Source organism: Trypanosoma brucei, chromosome 8 (genome assembly GCF_000210295.1).
Source record: "Trypanosoma brucei gambiense DAL972 chromosome 8, complete sequence".
NCBI classification, from domain to species: Eukaryota; Euglenozoa; class Kinetoplastea; order Trypanosomatida; family Trypanosomatidae; genus Trypanosoma; species Trypanosoma brucei.
Genome location: NC_026741.1, coordinates 472215 through 495304, shown reverse-complemented (window position 1 = coordinate 495304; position 23090 = coordinate 472215). Strand labels below are relative to the sequence as shown.

The following is a 23090-nucleotide window of genomic DNA, read 5'->3' as shown; positions in this document are numbered from 1 at the left end:
TTGGTGGTACCTACTAAACAGCACAGATAGAAAGTAAATATTTAACGGAGAAACTTGTGTTAGGCGAGCCAGAGTTCTGAAACGTTCCATGAAGACCCTCTCTTTTTGGAAGAGCGTTTTTTCACGGCCGAAATAAGGATTGCTCGGGAGGACAAGAAGAAGATGGAAGACAAAACCCCCGACAACGAAATGGATGTTATGAAATGGAGGGGTAAAAGCCGAAACCGCTTCCAAACGATCAGCGGGGGTCGTCTCAGGTAGCACTTCTCACGGAAAGCCAAAATATTGGGTGACAGTCTATGTAGAAGATGCGCAGTAGACGTAAATATTTTCGGCGTCGTCTTTTGTGTTAATCCAGAGACAACTTTGCCTTCAGGGAGCTTTTCGAAAAGGCAAGTACCACTTTCCACGCACTGCCCTTACATGAGCACTTCTGGTTCGGGGTGATTTTGGGTAATTTCCTTGTTTGGAAGCACTTTAACACCATTCAGGTACTTTCCATCATCCACACGGACATCCTCACCAAGTACCGTATCGTTGACTATCCTGCACCACGAACCAATCCTTCCATTCCATCCCACGATGCTGGACTCTATTAGAGTCCCGCGACCAACAGTGCTGTTATCCAGTATGGCGGTACGCTGGATGCGGCAGCAGGGCCCAATGACGCAACCTGGTCCGATCGAAACGTGCGGACCGATAACGGATCCCTCACCAATTTTCGCCGTGGGGTGAATCATCACACAGCCCTTGAGCACGTAGCTCCGATCGGATACCCTGCGCTCATCACAGCTGAACCCCACTTCGGTCGACGTACCAGCAAGTGAATCAAGATACTTACCCATGCCTTCTATGTAGTCCTTTGGCACACCGATATCCATCCAAAACCCCTCAAGGTGAAAAGCACTTAGTTGTGAATCGCTTGCCATCATTGGAAACACTTGTCGCTCGATGGACGTCTTCTCTAGCTTGATGCGGTTAAGGATGCTTTTGTTAAATATGTATATGCCGGCGTTTATCCTGTCTCCAACGAACTCGGGGGGCTTCTCCACAAATTGCTTGATTGCACCCGTGACCTCGTCGTGCACCACGACCCCATATTTTCTCCAATCCTTCACCTTCGTCACCGCAATGGTTCCTTCCCTCCCGTGACTCAGATGGAAATCGAGAAGCTTCTGAAGCGGAAAAGTGCAGATAACATCGGCGTTGAAGACGAAGAACGGTTTGTCGTCCTGCAAAAGGTACTCCCGAGCAAGAGCCAGCGGCCCAGCGGTGCCAAGTGGCTCCACCTCCAGGGAACATACGACGGAAATGCCGAGCTCTCGTGCCCATTTCTGGGTAACTTCCGCCATCACCTCTGACCGATAAGCCACCGCTAACACCACCTGTGTAACGCCAACGTCACGGAGTGCTTCCAGTTGCCGGAGGGTTATGGATTTGTTACAGAATGGTACCAAGGGCTTCGGTGTGGTAAGGGTTAGCGGCCGCAGCCTGGTGCCATATCCTCCAACAAGAATGACGGCCCTCATTCCGGGGGAACAAAACGGCCGTTCAGTTGTTATTTATTTAGTCCGTTCGTCCTATAAAGCCTTCCCAACCCAATTTTAGAATTACCTCACCTTATTAGACACCTACCCTTCTGCTTTCCTTTTTGTCACTTTACCTGCAACAAATTGCCTCACTTAGCTCACCGACTTGGGCAAACAGAAGATAAAGACAGAGTGCTGGCAACAATTATGTGGTGTGTATCACCCACGCGAACAAAAGTATGCAGTTGCAGCAGCAAACGCAAAAGCGCTTGCAAGGAAAGGAAAGCATACCAAAAGACTGGGGAACAGTTCAGATGGTGATACCATCAGGGGGCTAGTCCGAGCGTAACCTTCATGTTGGCTCTGCTGCCCACCGCAGGATGACTGTATGATCGGGGAAAGAAAGAACCAGAACTATCCCATCGATCACGCATCGCACCAGGCTCTATTCGGTCTCCGTTCCACTTATCGCACAGAACATGTCGCACCCCCTCCCTCCAATGCGTAAGCGTTTGGTCATACAAAACTACATGTCTCAACACTTGGGGGCAATACACCCAAGAAAGGAGCATACACGCATTACACCAACAACCTCAATGGATGTGCTAACGCTTGCGCGACACCCCGTATGTGTCGCACTTCTGTAAGCGAACGTAGTGTAATGCTGCGCGGCCAACCGACTTAATTGGCCCATCACCCTCACTCCTCCACAAACAATGGTGAAGTCAAGCGACCGCATCGATAATCTGACAGTTCTCCATCAAAAGCGCCGCACACTGGGGAGGCTTTAGTTGCCGGGTTTTGTGTTCCTCCAAGGCAGCGAGCCCCTTGAAAGCTTCTTACAGTTCGGGTACCGAGGAGAACAAGCGCAGAACGTCCAAACCGGAAACAAAGGGTAACGAGGGTAACCTTTTGCCCTCAGAATCAAATTATTTCACCTTCGCTACTGTGTTCCATCTAGCGACGATGAGCACCACGTAACGGATAATCCAGCTACTTCAATAAGTGCCCCAGTGGCTTCCTCCACCTCAGTTCGGCCACGGTCAGAAGTATGTGTGAAAAGAACAACATGCAAAATGGCAAGGACTGGGCTGCCGCAGTGCCGCAGTGGGGATACTGCCCAGACCTAGCAATGTGGCCGGTCGTCCCCCTTTCCCTTCTTTAGAACGACACATCCGTTTCTAGACAAAGTCTCCTTCACGAACACGCCATTTCCCAGATAGAGGTCAAGCATCGCCACGGTAACCGCAAATGCAATCATGCATTCAATTAGGTTGGTGATCACTACTGAGGTCGGTTATAGTGGTGGTTATGAGGTCGTTGGCCCCGATACCCTGACTCCCTTCCCCCGCGGTAGCCTAATCCTCTTCCCCTCGCACGCCCAACATTTCCCCCACGATCCCTATCGAAAGAATCGGAGAGTGGCCCAGCTGCCGCACGGGCCCCTGCTGGTGTGGAAACACCAAACCGCAGGGGTTGGAATCGTGGCGCGTCGCTTCTGCTCTGTTGGATGAGTACCTCCTTTTTCAGTTGTTGTACCCCACCACCGAGGGGCACAACACAATCGTCTGTCATTATAATAGCACCATTTTTTATTTCGGCACCTTCCTTTACGAGTAGCTTTTCCCCGGGAACTGGTATGGAACGAAACACGCTGAGCGTAGACAACTCAACAGCGGGTACCTCAGAGTGCCCATCACTTAGAACAAGCCGCAGAAGACGTGTTTTGAGGTTTTTTTGAAAAGCTGCTGCCAAGATCGGTTCCTCCTCGCTTGTATCCAAACAGGGCCGCAGCGGCTGAGTCACGTCCCTGGAACTGCTCACCTGCAACACTAAAGAGCAGGGTAGAGAGTTAAGCTGCAAAAGAGACACACGAGGAAGTGTGCCTACATCCGTAATATCCTTCAGGTTTTCGTTAAGAGCCATCTTGTAAATAAACTCCGCTGTAGGACTAGGGGTATCTACGCAAACTCGTTCAACAAACCGCGTGCACACAGCGATGTGGTAACGAGTCCGCACTTCCTCGTGGAGAGCCGCCATCGCCGGGACGTACTACAGATATTGGGGGTAAAGGCATGCAAAGAGAAGTTATTGAGAAGGGAAGACATATTCAGAGTCCATGTGATCGAGAAGTAATACAAATTCAACCGTATAACAACGTGTGGGAGAAAAAAATGATGCTGAAAGGGGGGGATAAAAGGCTACTGGACAACAGGAACCGACAAAAGAGTGGCATCCGAACGGAAGTGCAATGCCGAGGAGGGCAGCATTTTTTTTAAAAAAAAGGTATACACCAAAGGGGTTACACATACAAAAATAAAAATACTTTTTACACCCTCTGAAGTAATACGTGTCCAGCAGCGGCTGCTGGGCAGCGTGAGTCTGTTCACATCTAATTGATCTCTTCCTTTTACTCACTACTTTACTCTCTCCCCCCTCAAGTTGCGGTCACATTTCACTGGTTCAAGAGGTGCGATAACAGTAATATACGAAAGAGTAAACGGGAAGGGTGAGCGCACAGTTACACTACTTACCCAACTTACTTACAAGTGCAGCGTTTTCCTTCGTAAGCCTTTTATATTCTTCATCAAACTCTGCCTTCATATAATCCACATGTGACATTAACGTCTCGAACTCTCTCTCTTTACCCTTCACCTGAAGTTGAGCTGATACAGCGTGAGAAGCGATGGCATTTTCGAGAATTGTGGTCTTCCGCTCTAGTTGCTCAACCTTCGCGTCACCGGCATTGAGTTGCTCTTCACGATGAAGAAGTGTGGCACGAGAGAGTTCTAGCTCCCGGCAAAGTTCCTCGAACTGCTCAAGTGGTACCTCAGTGGCACCCTCAGGTATATTTTCGATGTGCTCGTCCTCCTCTTCAACGTCCGCGAACACCTGCTGCAGGAAGAGGTTTACTGCCTCGAGTTTGGTCTCCAGCTGTCGTAGACGCATCTCAAGGGAGAGGATTGACTTTGAGTTCCTTACATTTGTCTCCTGAAGTTTGGACAAGTTGGCGTACAAAACTTTTTTGTCTCCCTCAATCATCTTAACGGTCTTGTAATCATCGGTCACCTTCCCACTAGCGGTATCGAGAAGGCGCTCCTTCTTCTTCGTAAGGCGTTCGAAAGACTTCAGTTCACCCAGCAGATTTTCGTACTGAACAGTTTTCTCACGAAGGACGCGCTGTGCCTCGGCGAATTCCTCGTCCTTGGTCCTCTGTTCTTCCAGCCGCTTTGTGTAAAACTCAGCCTGCTTGTCCAATAGCGCTGTCAATGCCTTAATGGCGTTCTGTTCATCCTGAAGCTCCGTCAAAACCTTTTTTCTCATTATCCACTCGCTCGACACTCCAACTACACTGCTTGATTGACTGCCGGAACTTATCCACCCGGTTACCTGCTTCACCAGGGCTGTACGGTTACATATGCTTTCAATTCCTTTTTCCACATCGTTCAGCTGGACGGACGTTGTGCTGGCCTCATTTTGCAGCTCAACGGTGCGCCTGTTCGCACATTTAATTTCACCTTCGAGGCGAAGAATTTCATCCAACGACTCCCGAGGGATCTTGAGACGACTTCCAGCGCCATCGGACTCCTTCTGCTGCTTCTTGCGAAGCGTCACCTCATTCACCGCGTGAAGCTCCTTCAGAAGCGCCTGTTCTTCCTTTGCGCGGCGGAGCTCGGCCTCCTTTCTCGTCAGTTGGATCTCGAGGCCCCGCACCTGACTTCTCCGTTGCTCAAGTTGGATGTTTACATCAGACTCCTCCCGGTGTTCCACGACAGCATTTGAATCGGCCATTTGCAGCCCCTTTCAAGATGTGTCCCTTGTATACCTTTTACAGACCTCCCCTTAGTTTCTCCCTGGCGAAATATATGAGTATATGACCCTACTCTATGCTATTGCTATACCTTTCTTCTCTCCACCGTCCCTTGTGCTTAAATATTTCCTCTTGAATCCTCCACAACCTGAAAACTGATAAATAATGTTTTATCACTACGTGGCTATTTTGAGGATCGAATGATAATTGCAGGTGGGTAGTAAAGCAGAAGAGTATCCGGTGTTTAACAAAAAGTTGAATTTGATGGACGAAGGGAGACAATGGGAAAGAGTAAGAACCTGTGCAAATGTGGGAGTAAACGTGCATGGATCCAACAACAAGATGTAGCTACTGGAGTAAGAAGTCGCGAATCACTAAACGAAAGGAAGTAAGACCTGAGCAAAATAAGAACCACGAAGTCCAAGAACGGTAACAAAAAAAAAAATACGACACCACTCCCGAAACAGTGATATCGCGGTAAGCGGTACCGCAGTGAGATCCGAAACTGACGCAGCCTTGAATGACTCAATGATCGGGGTACGGATTTTCAGAGACGGTCCCCTGACGCTGTAGCATCTTAACCCGTTCCATCCCCTCTTCCTCCGTGTGAGTCGATATGCTGTATGCCTTAAGTATTCCCTCTTTTATTATTTTCGATAACGCAATTGCGGTAAGGCCGACATTGTCCTTCCTGTACACATCAAGGTCGGGGTTGTAGCCGTAAACGTCAATTCCTACCACCTTGGGTCCACGGATGCCGTTCATTATGTGAAGCAAATCGCGTGTCGAGAGCCCTCCAGCAACGGGGCTGTCAACGGCGGGGGCAAACGCGGGGTCTAACACGCTGGCATCAATGCTTATGAAAACGGGGTAGTCATTCCTGATATCACGTATGCAAAAAAGTCCCTTGGAGTATATGGCGTGCATATCCATGTAAAACATCTTATGAAGCTTCCGAACCTTCCTGTCCTCCGATGACACTTGACGGTTACCCACGCTAACAACGCCCTTTAGCAACCCCTTATCCAAAAGCACCCTCAGCGGCGACCGTGGGTCGCTCACAGATGGACGTGCCGAAAAGTGAACAATAACAATGTCGTCAGATGGGAACAGTCGCTTGTACGCCTCAACCATTGAAAGCGTCGCTGAGCCATCCCCGCCCACGCTGACCGGAACATAGCCCTTTTCTAACAGCTCCGTTGACGCCTCGAGTGATCCCAGGTACCACTCGTCGCTTGTGGGAGTCTCTGTTCCCGCTGCTTCATCCAACATTTGACCACAATTTAAAACGGGCATAAACATAACAGTTTCAGGAGGGCACTCAATTGGGCCCTTGTCGTGAATAGTTAACTCCGCGTAATGGTCACAGTCGCGTGGTGATTGAAGAAAAAAGTCTAGGAGTGGAGCCCGCCGTGGCATGCCTGCCCCGTAACCAAAGAGAGCCACAGGACCGAGTCGATTGGCCCAATCGCTCCCACGGGGCGTCACACCCTTAACGTTCATCAGGAACTTGGAGAACATGTGCAACCCATATATGCACGTTAGCTTGACTTTGGTCGCGCTTAGAATGTGGTTAGCACGATGACAGTAACTGCCACCAAATCACTTTGCCCCCACAAAATAGGGGCAAAAAAATGGGGAAGTGCCACGAGAAAAAAAGAGAAAACAAGAACGGTATTAAAGCTAAAGAATAGTCCATCGTTGTAGGTTTACGCAACCTCCGGCAGGTAGCACACACATATGTGTAGTTTCCCCCACTTCTTTTCGACATAACAAAGTGTGGAAGAAGAAAAAAGTGCTACAAGTAGCGTGGGGCAGACCGTGGTTTCTCTCCCCTTTGACAAATGCAACCTCACCGCTTCTGAAGAACAAGGTTGACGGTTCCATGGGTGTTTCGAGAACCAGGTTGGACAAGAAAGTCAGCAGAACGCAGCTGGGAGCCGCACATTCCCACCGAGTACAAGTCAACAGAGGCGTCAGAATTACTACTTGTGCCGTCTTCCCGGGCGAGGCCCACAGAAATGATCCTCCCACTTTGTGTGTGGTAACGATGAGACTTGAATTTCTCTTGTGTTTTGGCCTGGCGCACCAGCCGCTGTGCCGCACCCTTTTCACGCTGCCCTGCTTGCCACTGGATAAAAGCTTCTCGGCGGGCAACTCGGCGCTGCCATTGCTCTTGGAGAAGCGCCAACATGGCTTCCTTATCCCCTTCACAGCTTTCGTCACGGGTTGCTACCCTCGATGATCGCGGTATACTTGGTGGTGGCGTCACATCCTCATCTAATTCCATCTGCTCCCCAGCTTTTTGCAACTCCCTTTGTCGCCGCTCCCACATTTTCTTCGACCTCACATCATGAAAGCTCGCGCGGAATATCAACGTACATTGGAAAATACCCCACCTTCCCCTCAGCATGGGACCAGCAATGATATATCTGATTTACTAAAGAAAGGAATGATGCGGATGAGGAAAGGGAAAGACAGAGATGGATGTCACAGGTGGGAAAGGGTCTGTGGGAATAAAGCGATCGCGATGATGCCTCCCACATCCTTTTCCTTTAGACTGTTAAGGTGAAAAGGAGGGGTCAAGAAGGTTGCCTGGTGAAATAGTAATCAAATAAGTGTTAAACGTGATCTTGATATCCCCCTCCCCGTGGCGTGTTCATTTCAAGATAATGCCCTTCATACAGCACCACCATACGTCGGTTTTTCCCGCTTATTTCTCTTCCGCCTGGGCGCGGAGTTTCGCTATCCTCTCCCTCTTCTCTCGGATGCGTTTCTTCCGTTCTTCCAAATCCTCCACATCTTCACGTGGACGCTTTGCTCCACCGGTCCCTTCGACAATGGTGGACAGCTTCCCTGCATTGTTTCCTTCCTTCGCCTTAACCTTCTCCTTTTTAGCTGCACCTTCCTTCTGCGTCTGCAGCTCACCACAATTCGCGATGATGATTCGACCGCGCGTTTTCCCCGAATCGGAACCCAACCGTTCAATGCTCTTCACCACGTCAATTCCCTCAGTAACACGACCAAACACAACGTGCTTTCCATTCAACCACGGTGTGTTGGCTGTACAGATGAAAAACTGCGAACCGTTGGTGTTGGGTCCCGCGTTAGCCATGGACAGGCAACCGAGTCCAGTATGCTTTCCGGCTTTTCCGGCAAAACTCTCGTCACGAAACGTTGTGCCGTATATGGACTCTCCACCGGTGCCATTTCCACGTGTGATGTCACCCCCTTGTAGCATGAAACCTGGTATAACTCGGTGGAAAATGCACCCCTTGTAATGCAGCGGCTTTCCACTCTTCCCACGACCCTTCTCGCCTGTGCATAGTGCACGGAAATTCTCCGCTGTCCTCGGCACAGTGTCCGCGTACAATTCCATAACAATCCGTCCCGCTGCTTTCTCATTTATAGACACATCAAAGAAGACTTTGGGATTATTAGTGTCTGGCGCCTCGATCTTCCCGTGGCGCTCCGTCTTAGGTGGGACGCTTACCTTGGGCATTGACTCCTTACCTGAAGAAAATAAAACGGGGGGAAAGAGGTTACACGCATACAAAAAATCAAACGTTGACACAAATAACAGACCACACTTCCGAAAATTTTGCGGGCTCTTTAGCATAGCCGCTCCGGGTTTTGTTCCCCCATCTCACTTTCCCAGCTCAGAGCAACACCTCAACACACACACACACAATAAAAGAAAAAAAACGTATTTATATATACGGGCGTTGTATTATGCTCCTGTAAAACTGTCACCTCTCACTGGGTATTTTTTTCACCTTTTTCCCTCCCCATCGTAGCTGCACCAGCAAGCTGGCACAGTAGGTGGCCGCGACCGGGGCAAAAACAAAACTACATACCCATGGCTTGAATAGCCAAGCCAAGATACAGTTAGCACAGAAATATTCAGTCTTGTGTAAGTTTATGCCCGTGTGAGACAAGAGTTCCCCCAACACCGGTGCCCCAGAAAGATGTTATTTCCTATAGATTCTTCTCAAAGTATTCCTTCGCTGCTTCCACCTTCATCGTCTCCTTCCCTGGCTTCCAGTTGCAAGGAATAACGTCGCCAGTCTTATCGGCGTATTGGAACGCTTGCACGACGCGGAGCACCTCGTCAACATTCCGACCGACGGGCAAATCGTTGATGGTCACATGGCGAAGAATCCCTTTGTCATCAATGACGAACAAAGCGCGCAGTGAAAGTCCCTGTTCTTCGACCAACACCCCATAGTCCCGAGATATCTCCTTTGTGAAGTCGGATAGCAAGGGAATCTTCATTTCTCCCAGACCCCCCTTTTTTCGGGGAGTTTCAACCCACGCGAGATGTGAAAAGTGACTGTCACAGGACACGGCTATGACTTGCGTGTTCAGTTTTTCAAACTCAGCGTGAGAATCTGAGAAGGAAACAATTTCCGTTGGGCAGACAAACGTGAAGTCAAGAGGGTAGAAAAAGAGAACAATATATTTTCCCTTGTAGTCGTTCATGCTGATGTCCTTGATCTTTCCGTCCACCACAGCCTTTCCAGCGAACTCAGGCGCTGCTTCGCGTACAGTAGCTGTTCGGTATGCCTGATAGTCGAGGTTAAACAGTGGTGCCGTCCGGAAGAAGGAGCGGCGGGCAATGCCACCAGATAATGGCAACATGGAGAAACGGCGAAGCATTTTCTTTTTCCCTTTAGCAATACTTTGTCTTTATTTTAAAGTAACTTTACCCCTTATCGTTTTTGATTGTCCTCCTAAATAGAGCATGGTAGACCGTGCAATCAGTTTGATGGGTGCAGTAAAAACAAGCGGCTGCGAAAAAGTTTTTCGCAGCAAGTCTTAGGGAACCGCCACGTCTTACGGCTGCGTGACGGGTAGAACTCAACTAGGTGCATCGCAAGTCCACGATTATTACTTCCTGTTTAACGCTCCTCATACGTCATTTACTATTAACTCCATTATACTCAGTGTGCCCGCCATTCTTTGGAGGTTTGCAAGGACACTGCCGAGCCGGCGATGGGCCTTCATCAGTTCCCTATGCAAAAATATACTTTTGCCCACGCACGTTCCATAGATATCGAAGATCGTGTCCAACACGACCATCATTGACTCAGAGAATTGTGGGGTGTCAATAAAACCGAGCGCAAAACGAAGGATGCGCGCTATCGTTCTATCATTTTGACCACTCAATGCCACGTGCAACGCCCCGCGGCGAAGAAGTTCTTCAAGAGTGGAAACCACGACGTCGGCATGACGAGAGTAAAGCGCAGTCTTCAATGCCCGGTTGTACTGATAGGATACAAGCTGACGACGCACATCATTTACTTTCATAGCTATGAGCCCCTCATCTTTTGGGCGCCCCCTACTTTCCTCGTCTTTCCCACCACCCATCTCGTCTCCATCAGAAGCGCTTCCCAGTTTCATGATACGAAGGTCGCCGCTCGCCGTGCCCACAGCAAATTCGGACGAACGAGGGTGAACCGCCACCGCGGTTACCGGAGCGTCAAACTTTTTACTGGCAACAGGGTCCGGGCATCCTCTCTCTAGGGAAAATATTTTCACTCGTTGATCGAGTGACCCACTGAGAAGCACGTTGTATTTTTTGGAGTAGCCAAGCGCAACCACGGTCTTTGTATGGTAAGAATCCTGAGTAAGAGGCAACGAAAGACCTTTTCGGATATCGAATAGTATTATTTGGTCGGACGCGCCACAAACCAGTAGGTTGGTGTCCAAGCAAAGTAATGACTCGACAGGGTTCGGAACTGCTTGGCCGCTTGTCTGAGTCGGGCACGAAAACCCAGCCCGTGTGTCCCACAAGTTGATAACGTGGTCATAAGAGCCACTGAAGAAGCAGCCCGGTGAGCGGTTTTCGAGACAACGCACGTAGTCGGTGTGAGCTTTTCCCACAGCTAGTTCACACTCGCCCATAACATCCCAGAGTTTTATAGTTGTGTCATCACTTCCAGACACAAAGCTGCGGCGATCAAGAAAAAGAGCGTCTCGTACCTCCCTAACATGGCCAGGAAACTGCCGTTCGAACAGCGTTTCGGTTGACCGAATAACAACACGTTGGTCAACAGACATAATAGTCATTTTGTCGTCATCCCTGAACCGAAGCGAGAAACATTTCCTCTCGCGCTGTTCGTTAGTAATCACGCCCTCTGTCTGGGGTACTCGTAAAAGGGAGAGCTGGTTTGTAGAGGCACAACCAACGACTGTCCCAGCATTGTTGTACCGAATGCACGAGATCTGACCGAAAAGCTTTTGCTCATAGCATAAGCGAACATTGTTCCACACAATAGACCGGTCAAGCTTCTCCACAACAGGAACTTGTTTGATAGGCAGGGCCCAAGACTTATTTTGCATGTCCTCAACCTACCTACAGTGCGCGGAAGCACCAATGAAAAAAGAGTTCCGAATGCACGAGCAAAGAGTGCACTAGACATGTGCGTTTGACAGCCATTCCACAAACACGGGTAAGTAAAAATGATGAATGAGGAAGGAAATAACGTAACAACTTATGCAGAGCAACTGACTGTCGCCGTTTTCCTACAGCGGTAAAACTTGGACACATGTCAGGCCCTCTGCAACGTAACCGAGAGCAGTGTCCTCCACATCGTAGCAAACAATCCCATTTTTATGATGGCAACGCTTTATCATGCCTTGCATAGTGTATCTTTGCCCTACTCGACTTTCAACATCAGCACACACCAAATCCCCAGTTGTAAGCGCCGGGTAAACAACAGCCACTTGTGAAAGAGCTTCAACCTCCTCATTTTCTTGAAAAAACGATGTCAGTTCTACGAGTCCGTCACGAATCGAACAATTAAGCAAGGGCAGCATCTTCATGTAGCTGATCTCTGCAGACGAAGTACAGCACATCTGACTGATCTGTTCCTCCAATGTTTCCCTACTGCGCATGAACAATCCATGCACCACCAAGGGAACATAGCCAGTTGTAAAATCACCATGTGGTTGCATAACAACAACATTAACTATGCCCCAGTTCCACATATCTCTGCACGGTGGAAGAAAAACCTCTTGGCAGAAGACCCTTTCTGGAACGTCTGTCCCAGGTGACAGCACATCTTTGATAAGGGGGAAATGTCTCCCCCAGCTATCACTATGGGCTGTATAACACACTACGTTAGTCACCTCTGGGAGCCAGGCGCGTATCATTTCGTATAAGTACATCATTTTTGTACCAGCCTCAACGGAAAACCACTGCACTTTTGCTATCTTCCGAAGTGCATCGAAAAATTTTACGTACACCTTGCTTTCCCAATTCTCCTTACCGGGCGTGACTTCAGCCGAAGCGTCGCTCCTAGACAAGGCAGACGTTTCAGAGCAGGAGCTTCCTTCCTTCAGTTGAGCTTGCGGGTAACGATCAACAGTTTCACACGGAAGGCCTTCCGCAGGTGTTAAATATACGAAACTAACGAATGCTTCTGACTCGCCGATCATGCCACAACAGAATAGAAGTCTTTTTGTTGGTGTGTCCCTTCAGGACTCACAATCAAGTATAGAACGAGCAAACAAAACTGCCCAGTAATTATGTGCCCCTCAAAACTATGTATATATTTATATATGCATCCACGGTCACGTTGACGTAAGGTCTGGAGGGGAATAAGTGACAAAAGTAGAATGAAGAAAGGGATTAAACAGACATGGATGTGACGCTCTTTGCTGCCTGAGACACCACCGAGCAACAGTTTGGCTTCTGCGCATTCGACAACAGACAGGGGGGAAATCATCTCAGCCTCCTTATCGAACTGTACTCATCGATTGTTTACCAAAGAAAGTATTCGTTACTTTAGTTCATCCCATCTCGCAACCACTTCAGGAATATCACACCTCTCACAAAGTCGAGTTATATCAGTCTTTAGCGTGTCAGCAACGTATAACTCCTTGTTTTCTTTCGACGCTTTTGTTAAAAGCTGGTGAAGAGTCCTGACAAAACTTTTCACCTCATCTTTGTCCTCGTTGGATAGTGTCGTCTTTTCTTTGAAATGATGAAGCTTGTTGGTAATGTATGCACGAAAGCTCGCTTGCTGCAGCACTTTTGAAGCATGTAACAAGACAGTTTCTACATGCTCCGATGGCACAGAACTCTTTAGTATACTCTGAACGCATTGGTTTGCCTCCTGGGCTGGAAGCTTCAGTATTAGCGAGGCGGCAATATCTGGATTGTGTTCGGCCATGCGACTGAGTACCACACTGCTTATTCCAACACGCGCAAAGACGTCCCCTGCCAAAAGTGTTTGGAGCAATTTTTGCTGCTCCTCTTTATTAAGTAGCCCCTTGCAACCTGCGGCAACCATTCTTTTTGCAGTTTTCCACTCCTCCGTTGGAACCTCACTGTTAATTAAAAGGAGATCGTTTAGAGGAGAAGCCGGCAGCAGAAACTGAAGCTCACCAGACACCAGGGACAACGAAGGAAGTTGGGGTGTTACCGGTTTCAGTACCAGCGCAGCCCGTCCTCCATTATCAAGGGTTGCAGAAATCCTGGAAAGGGTTCCACATGCATTTTTCTCTGCCTCTAGCGTCCACGCCTCTGCAACACCCGCAATGGGTTCCTTGAGACATATACTGTTGCTCTCCCATGCGTTTAGGGCGGTGTCGATTTGTTCTTGCTTGTCACTTATGGCCATTAGTGGTGTTTCATCAGGCGCAACCCTGTTGGCAAGTAACCGAAAGGCAAAACTCTTCACCGCTGAACGTAGACGGTATCTCTCTGAATTAACAGATTCGTGTGCTCTTCTTCCTTCCTTTGCTTCCTTTGAGGCATACTTGATCTGCTCCATGACGCAAACGTCTTGCCGCATGATTCGCTCCAACTCTAGCAACGCATCATAAAACGCTGACTTCGCCTGTTCACAGTTCATCTTGCACATAACATCAAGAACGAAAAAAGATGACACTAGTCCAACACCGTCAGGTGAGGCAATCATATCATGAATCATTCGTTGTATGGCCCTTGACACCTTAGCGAAAGTGTCTTTAGAAAACGTTTCCTTAAATTCTTTCTCTACGAAAGAAAACTTACAATTCCCTTCGCTAAGGAGCGCAAGCAAATGCTGCACGTCTGCTGGACCAAGGTACTCCACCACCATATTCTACCTTACTATGCACGAAGAAGTGGCATTGGCATTGTCATCGGACGTTAAAAATGGTAACAACAACCCTCAATGATAAACACAACCTGGAACAGCGAGAGGTTTGGCAGATACATCAAAAAGGGGGAGGAAAACATTCGAAAAAAAAATAATAATAACAATTTCCTCTGTTAAAAAAAAAACGCTGACGACGCCGTATAAAAGAAAGCGGTTTTTTAACCGCAAAAGGCATTACCTCCCCGTTATTCTCTCACACCTTACCCCAGGGCAACGCCCTCCTAAGTTGCAATATATATTAAGCTGGGATGAGGCGCTCATCATCCGGGCGCACAAGCAGCTTACAAGGATCGGTCTGATTAAACCTGCACTCGTTAGCAGCCACCACACAGATAACGTATTTGTCGCTGATGTCTCGCACGATGCGTATCAGCATGCCCTCTACTTGAAAATAAATGTTCTGCTGAGGCAGTGAGGAGACGCTGCTGGCAGCCATTGGCATGCCACAACCCAGTTCTTCGAAATCTTTGCCGTCAAAAATTGGTGCTCCAAAACTCGAAAGAAAAGTCAAATTACATTTTGGACCCGTATACACTTCGTCCAAAGCAAACTGAGATGACTCAATTGGAGAATAAATGTACATTGTCAGAGGAGACAGGGAACACAATTGGCACCCATACCCAACGAAGCCAACAGTACCATATATCTTGTGAACGATCGTGAAGAGAAAGGGGTAGAATTCCTGTGGGGGAACGTGGTCTTGCAGAACAAGTGTGTTTTTCACATTTATTACTACTGTACTTGGGATACTGTCAAGGCACCGGCCCACAACCAGCACTTCTTCACCAACAAGAAACGACTCCGCAGTTTCAAAGGCCACCTGCTTGGAGATGTCCATCAAAGCTTTTGTTGTGACGTAAGTCCTTGATTCACTCTCAAAGACGACGGGCTCATTTCCGATCTCATTGATCCATAGGGGATACGTGTCATTTATAGCTTGGCACACCGCCTGTGCATTGTCGAACAGAAAATTCAACGTTACCTGCGATCGTGGTGCGAACACATGGTTGAACAATGGTGATCTTTGTGATATACAAAATACGAACGTAGCGTCTCCCCTCAGAACATCAGCCGCCTTAAGAACAGAAACACAAACAGCATTCTCGTTGCCAATGCAAGTGGCAACAACACACATACGAGGAAACAAAGACATGGCTCTTTCCAAGTTCTCACACGTTGTTTCGCCGATGTAACCCGATATGTTGTGAAATAAATCAGCATTTTTGCTATTTGCAATAACGGTTTCCACATGCGATTCGTACCGTTTGACGTCTCCCATCTGTTTGTAAGTACGAACAATTTGGTCTTTTTCACTATGGAGGTAGATTCGCTTATCATCATTTTCCCCTATACGTACGTCCCCTTCATCAGATATGGGCTTTCCATACCCAAAGTAAAGTGTGAAACTCAAAAGCGAGTCCTTCGACTCGGGACCGTTGACTTCCCTCCACTCACGCACGAAAAATAGCGCCTTTTCTCCGTGGGAGCACACGGAGAGAGCATTGGCCAGGCAATACGACGTAGTTGTCGTTCGGCAGCACGCAACACAGGACTGCATGCCCAAATGATCAAAAAACGGGTCTTCAACAGCATGTGCGGCGGCAGTGGGACGGAGTGCATCCAACTCCAAGCAACCAATAAACTTTTGCTCGCCGTCGAGGTCGGAAACAGACACACCGTACTTCCACACTGAACTGCCTCGTGATGTACCAAATACACGCGCGAAATCCTCAAGTCTGATCAAACAACCACGGTGCTCATTTAAAACTTCCAATCGGGCAGCAACTCTGTCAACAAGCCATGCCTTCATGTAGTCAGTGAAATTCAGAGTCATACCTTTTGGCCATTCCACCTGCGAGTTGTACAGAACCATTGATTTTAAAATACTTGACCTATCGGTCGCTGACAGAATGCACCCCAACTTCTCTGAAACTGGATTGAAACGAAAATTTGTCAACAAACCCATGCTTTGCAAATGGTGTAATATGTCAAGAACATCCTCAGACACGGCGACTAAGCCACTCTTTCCATTTAATGAATTCAACTCATCCGACACGTTCCCAAAAAGACATCCGATATCCGCTACGCATTTTTTAACACGCTCTTCTGCAACACCAGCGTCCTCGATGTCGACAGGGTTAAATAAGATTTCCAACACGTTTCCTCCAATATCGCAGGAAATACCAATGTTTTGCCTTCTCTGCTCCTCTAATGCAACTTTGATTGATTTGGATAATTCGTGTGCCTCCAGGTGTGACGTGACTGCATCATAGTAAGATGGTATCGCCCCACCTCGTCCCTGTTTCGCTTCCTCTGCAAGAATGCGCGAAACGGCTTCAGAGACATAACTTTCGGGATTCCACGAGAGCATGTTAGTTGCTTTAAAAAAAACACACACAGTTAAGTTCTTTACTTGCAAGTGATAATCTAAACCTCACCTGTTTTGCCGTGTATCCAAAGATGAAGAGAAAGCATCAACAACAGCGGCAGCTTTAAAGAGGGGAGTGGTAGACAGTAGAGATGCCACCTCAACCTTAGACTGGTGTGGATACTACTTGATTGCGTAATTCACAGTGGTTATAAGCCTCAACAAGTAGATCAAGCGCTTTTGCTGCATTAAGTGGTTACGCATTGAAACAAAAAGGTAAAAATTGGGGAAACGGCTTGTAACCGCAGTGCGCCCAACTAGTAGGTATCTACCCAGGCGTTGTTATACGAATCGGTTGTGCTCACAGATGCAATAATACGATCTGCTTCAGCTACTCGCTCCTCATAAGAAAACTCTGGAGGCAGTAAATATAGACGGGGGTGGGCAATTGTCACTCGCGCGGGTGATGCGCCTTCTGCAATGTCGCCAGGCTCCGCATATGAAAACTTGAGCCTCTCACCAAGGTATGAAAACCCGCATGCACTTCGCATCGCTTTTCTAGCGAATGATTCACTCCGAAAAGTGACGAGATAGTCTGTCCTTTGAACACTCGACAAAAAATCCCAACTCACTGCATCGGGAAACAACTGGGAAACATCCAAACTTGACATGGGGGATTTAACATTCTCAACCCGTATCCATTTAGTTGCACCGTCGGAGGGAAGTTGCGAAAGTATCTCCCGTAACGAAAACATGCAGACTAGATTACAACAATGGCTTCGAAAGAGTTGGGGATGGCAAATGAAAAATAGTCATAGCCAACGTGCTTTTTCCGAAAAGATCGGTTGACACTGTCACAGCATATGGATGGATCAGCAGGACTGCAACCAAAGTTCCATCTTGTACTGCGCACTCCTCCAAAATATTTTCAGTATATGTCCACGACCAACGTTGGGAGGAGGCAGCATCGTTAAGAATAGGTAAGTAAGAAACAGGTAAACCCCTGCTTACATTTTAAAGAATAGGTAAAAACGGTATGTGCCGTCAGCATATACCAACCCCTTATTTTCTGGGACTCTCACACTCAATGGAGACAAGCATGCATCCAAGCGGGCACGGTGGCGGGGTGAAACGCTCCGACACAGCAGAACCTATCTGATCCAACATAAGTAACAAAAGCAAATGTGGCCCCGCTTTGATACTTCAACGGTGAGGCAGCCAAGATTTTCAAACCTTAAAAAAAAAGAATATGTACAATAAAGGCAAATGACTAACCGTCCGTTGGAACACCATTAATATGCTTTATCAGTGTCCAAGGATTTCCCTTCATTCAGTTCTTCGGCACTGAGATCCCAACATCAAAACGCAAAACGGACAATCATTGAAAATACGAAGAACCTTCCACAAGTTGCCATCAACGCAGGAACGACCCCATCCCCAGAAACACAAGGGATTCACGAGGTTCCACGAAAAGGAATAAAGATATAAATAACGTAGGTGTACGCTACTGATCGCGAAGTACAAAAATAAAACTGATGTCGTTTTCATCAATAGTCGCGACGAGATCACTGCTCACCAGCTAGACCTCCCTCGGTAACCATCAAAAATTGAATTCTACGCAAAAACAAAAAAACGCATCTCAAACCACGGTTCGCCAGCACCCACGGAACAGTGAGCAGTCTTCTTCATTGTAACTCAGTCCAATCATTCGTTCCCCCCCCCCTACATTACCTATAAAGGTAAAAACACAAACGCCACTATTCAGCCACACACGGGCCTACCCATCTACTCACCAACCCCCCTGTCCCAACAAAAATGAGTATCGTAAAAAAGAAATGAGCACGATAAACACATACGGACACGCAAGGGGAAAACACTTACTTTGCTTGTGCAAAGGAAGTGGCGTACATGCCGTGCCCCTCCGCGAGTACGGCGGACCCTGCCACCAATCAGGTTGCCGGACACCGACCACCAGGCCGGACATAGCCTTCTCAAAGGAATTGACGACCTCTGGGCGCATTCCGAAGGACGGGGTGCTGGGCACCGACAATTCGGCCCACAACCCACGGCGGCTGCTCGTGGGGAGGGGATACAGGAGTCTCCATTTATAAAGACGAAATCTCTAAGCAAAAACGCCACTGGGCCCGGCAGTTGAGCCCCACAAGGGTGGCATCGCGTACAACGGGCAGAAACCCTTGGTTGTTCCACGGACGGCCAGGTACCTCCATAGAACCCCGTCCAACCAGCTGGCGGGCACCACGCGCCCAACTGGTTAACCAAGCAAGCGCAACCGAAGTATCAAAATTGTGCTAGCTAGTGCTTTTATTATGTCCCTATGGCTCCATATTTAGCCTAGAAATGCATTCGCAAGCCATATCTTGAATGTCCCCACCTGGTTGACTGCTCTTTGGGACCCTTTTGTTTAAGAAGTTTTACTTCGTGCCGCTTGGTTTTTTTTTCTGGGAATCGCCCCAGTCGCATTCCGATCGACTTGGATCTTGCATGCCGTAACGCCGACGCCGCTTCCAGGCCGATAGTTTCAAAACGGAAGTGGGAGGAGGAGATGGAGGAGAGTGATAAAAGGGCGGCCAGGTCAGCCCTCCGACCCCTCCCCCAGCCACACAGCGTGGGGGCCGGAGTGAGTAAGCGCAGAGCCCCGGGGGCAGGCAGCTAGGACAACACTCCCCAGGCACCTGGCTCACAGGCAAGTTCTTCGTTTGCATGTAAAGGTCGCGGAGCGATGCTACCGCCATGGCCCTCGTGGGAGATCGAAACCACGGGTGCCCCCCTTCTGATATTGTTGGACCGTAGGGCGGCGTCTGCGATTTGGGCAGGAGGTCCTCCTTCTATTGTTGTTAGGCCTTCTCGAAAATATGGCGTTCGTGAGGTAGTGTTGTTGGCGTGATGCATGCACCGTGGTTACTGAACATCAAGCTTGTGTAATAAAACCGGAGCGGTACAGTTAGTTTCCTTTCTTTCTTTCGACACTCTCGAGTCTTTCATGCGACTGCCCTTGTGGTGCAGCGTTGTGTTTGTAAATGTGTCCTTTCGTTTCATAAAATGAATTCTCTTTAGCACTTGCATACGTGAACATATCCGTGGATATGTTTGTCGGCCTGTATACGTACGTGAATACACGTGTGTTTATGAATGAACAACTCCTTTCGTTTACCACTGCAATCTGCATTTAGATCTTCTTCAGGTTGATGGCGATGCTTCTCAACAATCTGTATGGACATCTTGTTAGCTTAACCGTTTGGTTGATTGCCGTTTGTGGAAGTGTTGATTGTCTTTTACCAAGCATCAACCCTCATGCATTTGCGCGGAATGAGGTGGTACCGATTGAGGTTAATGTTCTAACGTCACTCAGAACCCACTTACCGTATGACTACTACAAAGCCCTTCCGACATGCCGCCCAAAGGAACCTATCTCAAAGAAATCAAACAATATTGGAGGTTCCCTTATGGGGGATCGGATTAAGACATCTCCTTATGAAAACATCCGTTTGCTCAGCAACGTCAGCTGCAGCGTTGTCTGTGAAAAAGGGGTGGACAAAGATAAGCAGACGAGGTTCCTTAAGAAGGCCATTGAGAAAAATTACCGTATTAACCTTCTCATGGACGGTCTTCCTCTTGCCGAGGCGAGTGGGAACAATAATTTTGTAATGGGAGTTCCACTTGGTTTTATGCGCGATGGGAGAAGTTACGTTAACAACCACATACATTTTACTATCAGTTATACGCCAGACAACGTTAAACAAAATGGAGGCGAAGAAAAGTACCGTATTTTGACATTTGTTGCTGAGGCTTCTTCTGTAGCGCACAAATCTGAAGCGCCTTGTGCACAGCCGCTCGACGGTCACCTTGCATCTAACACAGCGCCACTCCCAGCGGATACCGACCGGATCATATGGAGCTATGGCGTTTCGTGGATCGAGAGTAAAGAAAAATGGTCTACTAGGTGGGATATTTATTTAAGTGTCCACAAGGAAAAAACCCACTGGTACTCCATTATGAACTCTACTTTACTCGTCATCTTTCTCACAATCGTTATTGCTGTCTTGCTGGTCCGTATCGTTCGCCGCGACCTGGGCAAGTTAGCCGATGTGGACATAGATGAAACGGAATATTTAGATGACATAGGCTGGAAGTTACTGTGTCGCGATGTTTTTCGGCCGCCACCCAATGGGTGGCTTCTTGCGTGCTTTACCGGCGCTGGTGTACAACTATTAGGTATGTCGTTCACCGTCGTCGTGTTTGCCACCATGGGCTTTTTCTCCCCACAAAACCGCGGTAGCCTTTTCACAGCACTCCTCGTTTGCTTTGCTCTCCTTGGTGTTACTGGTGGGTATGTTTCAGCGCGTCTGCTGAAACTATGGAATAGAACAAAGTGGATGTATGTTTTTCTTACCGGGACCATTGTACCGGCGTCATCATTTGCCATATTTTTTGTGGTAAACCTACTCGTTTGGTCTCAGTCGAGTAGTGCCGCCGTTCCGTTTTCTTCAGTTGCTTTGGTGGTATGTATCTGGTTCTTTGTCAGTCTCCCACTAGTGTACTTCGGTGCTGTGTTGGGATTCAAACAGGGAACCATATCCGTTCCATCAAATTACAACCAGATTCCGCGCCACATACCCGCCCAGCCTTGGTATTCGTCAACACTGGCGGTTTTATCAGCAGGCGTCCCGCCTTTTGCTGTCGTTTTTTTCGAGACTTATTTTATTTTGGGTGCAATCTGGCTGAACAGATTTTACTATATTTTCGGCTTCCTCTTCCTAGTTGGCGTTCTATTTGTCATTATTACCGCAGAGACCGCGATAGTTTTTATTTACTATTCTCTTTGTGCAGAGGATCACCGTTGGTGGTGGAAGTCGTTTTTCATTGGATCAAGCTCAGGGTTGTACCTGTTCCTCTACACTCTCTACTACGCCACGGAGGGGAGTGTGAAAATAGAGGGCATGGTTCCCACAGTTTTGTATGTCGGTTATATGGGTTTACTAAGTTTTCTCTTTTCGGTAGCAGCTGGATCTGTAGGCTTCTTGGCCTGTTTTTTGTTTGTTCGATGGATATATCGTTATGGAAAGGCCGACTAAGGGCGTCGGCCCATAACCTGTGATTCGCTGGGGGAGTTGTACGGCAGGTCGCTGACTTAAGATTAGAGGGGAGTGGGGTAGTAGTACTCAGCAAATCAGCGGTAAGAAGTGTTTTTCCTCTTCCCTCCTTAGTACAGATTTAACTGGGACTACATTTATATGGTACAATGCCTCTTCTGTTTAACTTGTCGTTGCACGTTACTTTAGGGGGAACGTGTTTTTCTTTTTTAAAAAAAAAATGCATATATATCCACAACTTGCTTATTTCCAGTATTTTTATAGTATGCAAGACTACTTGCGGGAAATCGAGGGTAGATTAGCGAGGAAAAGAGAGAGACAAAATACCGTCCTTTACCGATTAGCGAAGCGCAAGGCTGATGAGAAGCGGTTATCGAGCCTTGGAATACGCAGTCTTCCCTCTAGCCCACTCGAAACTGCCGATGTCAATGTTGTGAAGTTTGTTATTTTCAAGACCAAGCAAGAAATTGGAGACAAGGTTGCCCGACTTCGGAACCCTGAGTTGGTCAGTATCGAAACCCATGGCGAGGTCGTCGTCCGCGCTAAAAACGATGAAGTAAATCAACTAATTTCCAAGAAGAATTTATGGGAGCGCAGGTTGGCCACTCTAAACGGTGAAACCCACAGAAGGGCTGCTCCACGAAAGATCTACTTCGGGTGCGCTGCTGGACTACCAGAGGCTAAAAGGGACGATGCAAAGGAGGTCGTTGCCCATGTGGAAAATGAAGAGGATGGTTGGGAGTCTGATTCACATGCTTCATCGGATTCCGATGATGACGACGATGATGCGCCAAAACCATCTACTCTCTACCGCGGGGAGCTTGCTTCACGCGGTTCCGAGGACTTATTACGCTGCATTGAAACTGAGGCCGAGCGTAACCTTAGGTCAGTGTATTCACACGGCAGCGAGTCGTCGCCTGGGCGTAGCCAAATGGCTGAGGAAACCTTCATTGTTGATGTCGTGTTACCAACTGAAGAAGAATTTCGCATAAAACATCTTGAAAGGAGAAAACAGGCAATTCAGAAGCGCCTTGATGCACTCAAGAATTAGTGCGTGTGTCCACTAAGATTCTTTTGTTTGGGCGATTACCGGATTTTCCTGTATAATTGTTGCAAATT

General features: G+C 48.0%; 15 protein-coding genes across 15 annotated transcripts; 2 read left to right on the top strand and 13 right to left on the bottom strand.

Annotated features, from left to right (window-relative positions):
- Positions 1 to 419: 419 nt before the first annotated feature.
- TbgDal_VIII1690 (mannose-1-phosphate guanyltransferase, putative) lies at positions 420 to 1529 on the bottom strand (the record flags this gene model as incomplete). The annotated part of the gene is made up of 1 exon (XM_011777196.1): positions 420 to 1529. The coding sequence occupies one exon, from the start codon at positions 1527 to 1529 to the stop codon at positions 420 to 422; it is 1110 nt and encodes a 369-aa protein (XP_011775498.1).
- A 1284-nt stretch (positions 1530 to 2813) lies between these two features.
- On the bottom strand, positions 2814 to 3569 carry TbgDal_VIII1680 (hypothetical protein, conserved; the record flags this gene model as incomplete). The annotated part of the gene is made up of 1 exon (XM_011777195.1): positions 2814 to 3569. The coding sequence occupies one exon, from the start codon at positions 3567 to 3569 to the stop codon at positions 2814 to 2816; it is 756 nt and encodes a 251-aa protein (XP_011775497.1).
- A 486-nt stretch (positions 3570 to 4055) lies between these two features.
- Positions 4056 to 5321, bottom strand: TbgDal_VIII1670 (hypothetical protein, conserved; the record flags this gene model as incomplete). The annotated part of the gene is made up of 1 exon (XM_011777194.1): positions 4056 to 5321. One exon carries the CDS (start codon positions 5319 to 5321, stop codon positions 4056 to 4058), a length of 1266 nt encoding a protein of 421 aa, XP_011775496.1.
- Positions 5322 to 5865: 544 nt separating this feature from the next.
- On the bottom strand, positions 5866 to 6861 carry TbgDal_VIII1660 (arginase, putative; the record flags this gene model as incomplete). Its single annotated transcript, XM_011777193.1, has 1 exon — positions 5866 to 6861. The coding sequence occupies one exon, from the start codon at positions 6859 to 6861 to the stop codon at positions 5866 to 5868; it is 996 nt and encodes a 331-aa protein (XP_011775495.1).
- Positions 6862 to 7192: 331 nt separating this feature from the next.
- On the bottom strand, positions 7193 to 7753 carry TbgDal_VIII1655 (hypothetical protein, conserved; the record flags this gene model as incomplete). The annotated part of the gene is made up of 1 exon (XM_011777192.1): positions 7193 to 7753. The coding sequence occupies one exon, from the start codon at positions 7751 to 7753 to the stop codon at positions 7193 to 7195; it is 561 nt and encodes a 186-aa protein (XP_011775494.1).
- A 300-nt stretch (positions 7754 to 8053) lies between these two features.
- TbgDal_VIII1650 (cyclophilin type peptidyl-prolyl cis-trans isomerase, putative) lies at positions 8054 to 8959 on the bottom strand (the record flags this gene model as incomplete). The annotated part of the gene is made up of 1 exon (XM_011777191.1): positions 8054 to 8959. The coding sequence occupies one exon, from the start codon at positions 8957 to 8959 to the stop codon at positions 8054 to 8056; it is 906 nt and encodes a 301-aa protein (XP_011775493.1).
- A 359-nt stretch (positions 8960 to 9318) lies between these two features.
- TbgDal_VIII1645 (tryparedoxin peroxidase) lies at positions 9319 to 9999 on the bottom strand (the record flags this gene model as incomplete). Its single annotated transcript, XM_011777190.1, has 1 exon — positions 9319 to 9999. One exon carries the CDS (start codon positions 9997 to 9999, stop codon positions 9319 to 9321), a length of 681 nt encoding a protein of 226 aa, XP_011775492.1.
- A 252-nt stretch (positions 10000 to 10251) lies between these two features.
- TbgDal_VIII1640 (hypothetical protein, conserved) lies at positions 10252 to 11685 on the bottom strand (the record flags this gene model as incomplete). The annotated part of the gene is made up of 1 exon (XM_011777189.1): positions 10252 to 11685. One exon carries the CDS (start codon positions 11683 to 11685, stop codon positions 10252 to 10254), a length of 1434 nt encoding a protein of 477 aa, XP_011775491.1.
- Positions 11686 to 11868: 183 nt separating this feature from the next.
- On the bottom strand, positions 11869 to 12783 carry TbgDal_VIII1630 (hypothetical protein, conserved; the record flags this gene model as incomplete). The annotated part of the gene is made up of 1 exon (XM_011777188.1): positions 11869 to 12783. The coding sequence occupies one exon, from the start codon at positions 12781 to 12783 to the stop codon at positions 11869 to 11871; it is 915 nt and encodes a 304-aa protein (XP_011775490.1).
- Positions 12784 to 13127: 344 nt separating this feature from the next.
- On the bottom strand, positions 13128 to 14432 carry TbgDal_VIII1620 (hypothetical protein, conserved; the record flags this gene model as incomplete). Its single annotated transcript, XM_011777187.1, has 1 exon — positions 13128 to 14432. One exon carries the CDS (start codon positions 14430 to 14432, stop codon positions 13128 to 13130), a length of 1305 nt encoding a protein of 434 aa, XP_011775489.1.
- Positions 14433 to 14730: 298 nt separating this feature from the next.
- TbgDal_VIII1610 (hypothetical protein, conserved) lies at positions 14731 to 16863 on the bottom strand (the record flags this gene model as incomplete). The annotated part of the gene is made up of 1 exon (XM_011777186.1): positions 14731 to 16863. The coding sequence occupies one exon, from the start codon at positions 16861 to 16863 to the stop codon at positions 14731 to 14733; it is 2133 nt and encodes a 710-aa protein (XP_011775488.1).
- Positions 16864 to 17177: 314 nt separating this feature from the next.
- Positions 17178 to 17615, bottom strand: TbgDal_VIII1600 (T. brucei spp.-specific protein; the record flags this gene model as incomplete). Its single annotated transcript, XM_011777185.1, has 1 exon — positions 17178 to 17615. One exon carries the CDS (start codon positions 17613 to 17615, stop codon positions 17178 to 17180), a length of 438 nt encoding a protein of 145 aa, XP_011775487.1.
- A 1677-nt stretch (positions 17616 to 19292) lies between these two features.
- TbgDal_VIII1590 (T. brucei spp.-specific protein) lies at positions 19293 to 19613 on the bottom strand (the record flags this gene model as incomplete). The annotated part of the gene is made up of 1 exon (XM_011777184.1): positions 19293 to 19613. The coding sequence occupies one exon, from the start codon at positions 19611 to 19613 to the stop codon at positions 19293 to 19295; it is 321 nt and encodes a 106-aa protein (XP_011775486.1).
- Positions 19614 to 20066: 453 nt separating this feature from the next.
- Positions 20067 to 21953, top strand: TbgDal_VIII1580 (endosomal integral membrane protein, putative; the record flags this gene model as incomplete). Its single annotated transcript, XM_011777183.1, has 1 exon — positions 20067 to 21953. The coding sequence occupies one exon, from the start codon at positions 20067 to 20069 to the stop codon at positions 21951 to 21953; it is 1887 nt and encodes a 628-aa protein (XP_011775485.1).
- A 238-nt stretch (positions 21954 to 22191) lies between these two features.
- Positions 22192 to 23022, top strand: TbgDal_VIII1570 (hypothetical protein, conserved; the record flags this gene model as incomplete). Its single annotated transcript, XM_011777182.1, has 1 exon — positions 22192 to 23022. The coding sequence occupies one exon, from the start codon at positions 22192 to 22194 to the stop codon at positions 23020 to 23022; it is 831 nt and encodes a 276-aa protein (XP_011775484.1).
- Positions 23023 to 23090: the final 68 nt, after the last annotated feature.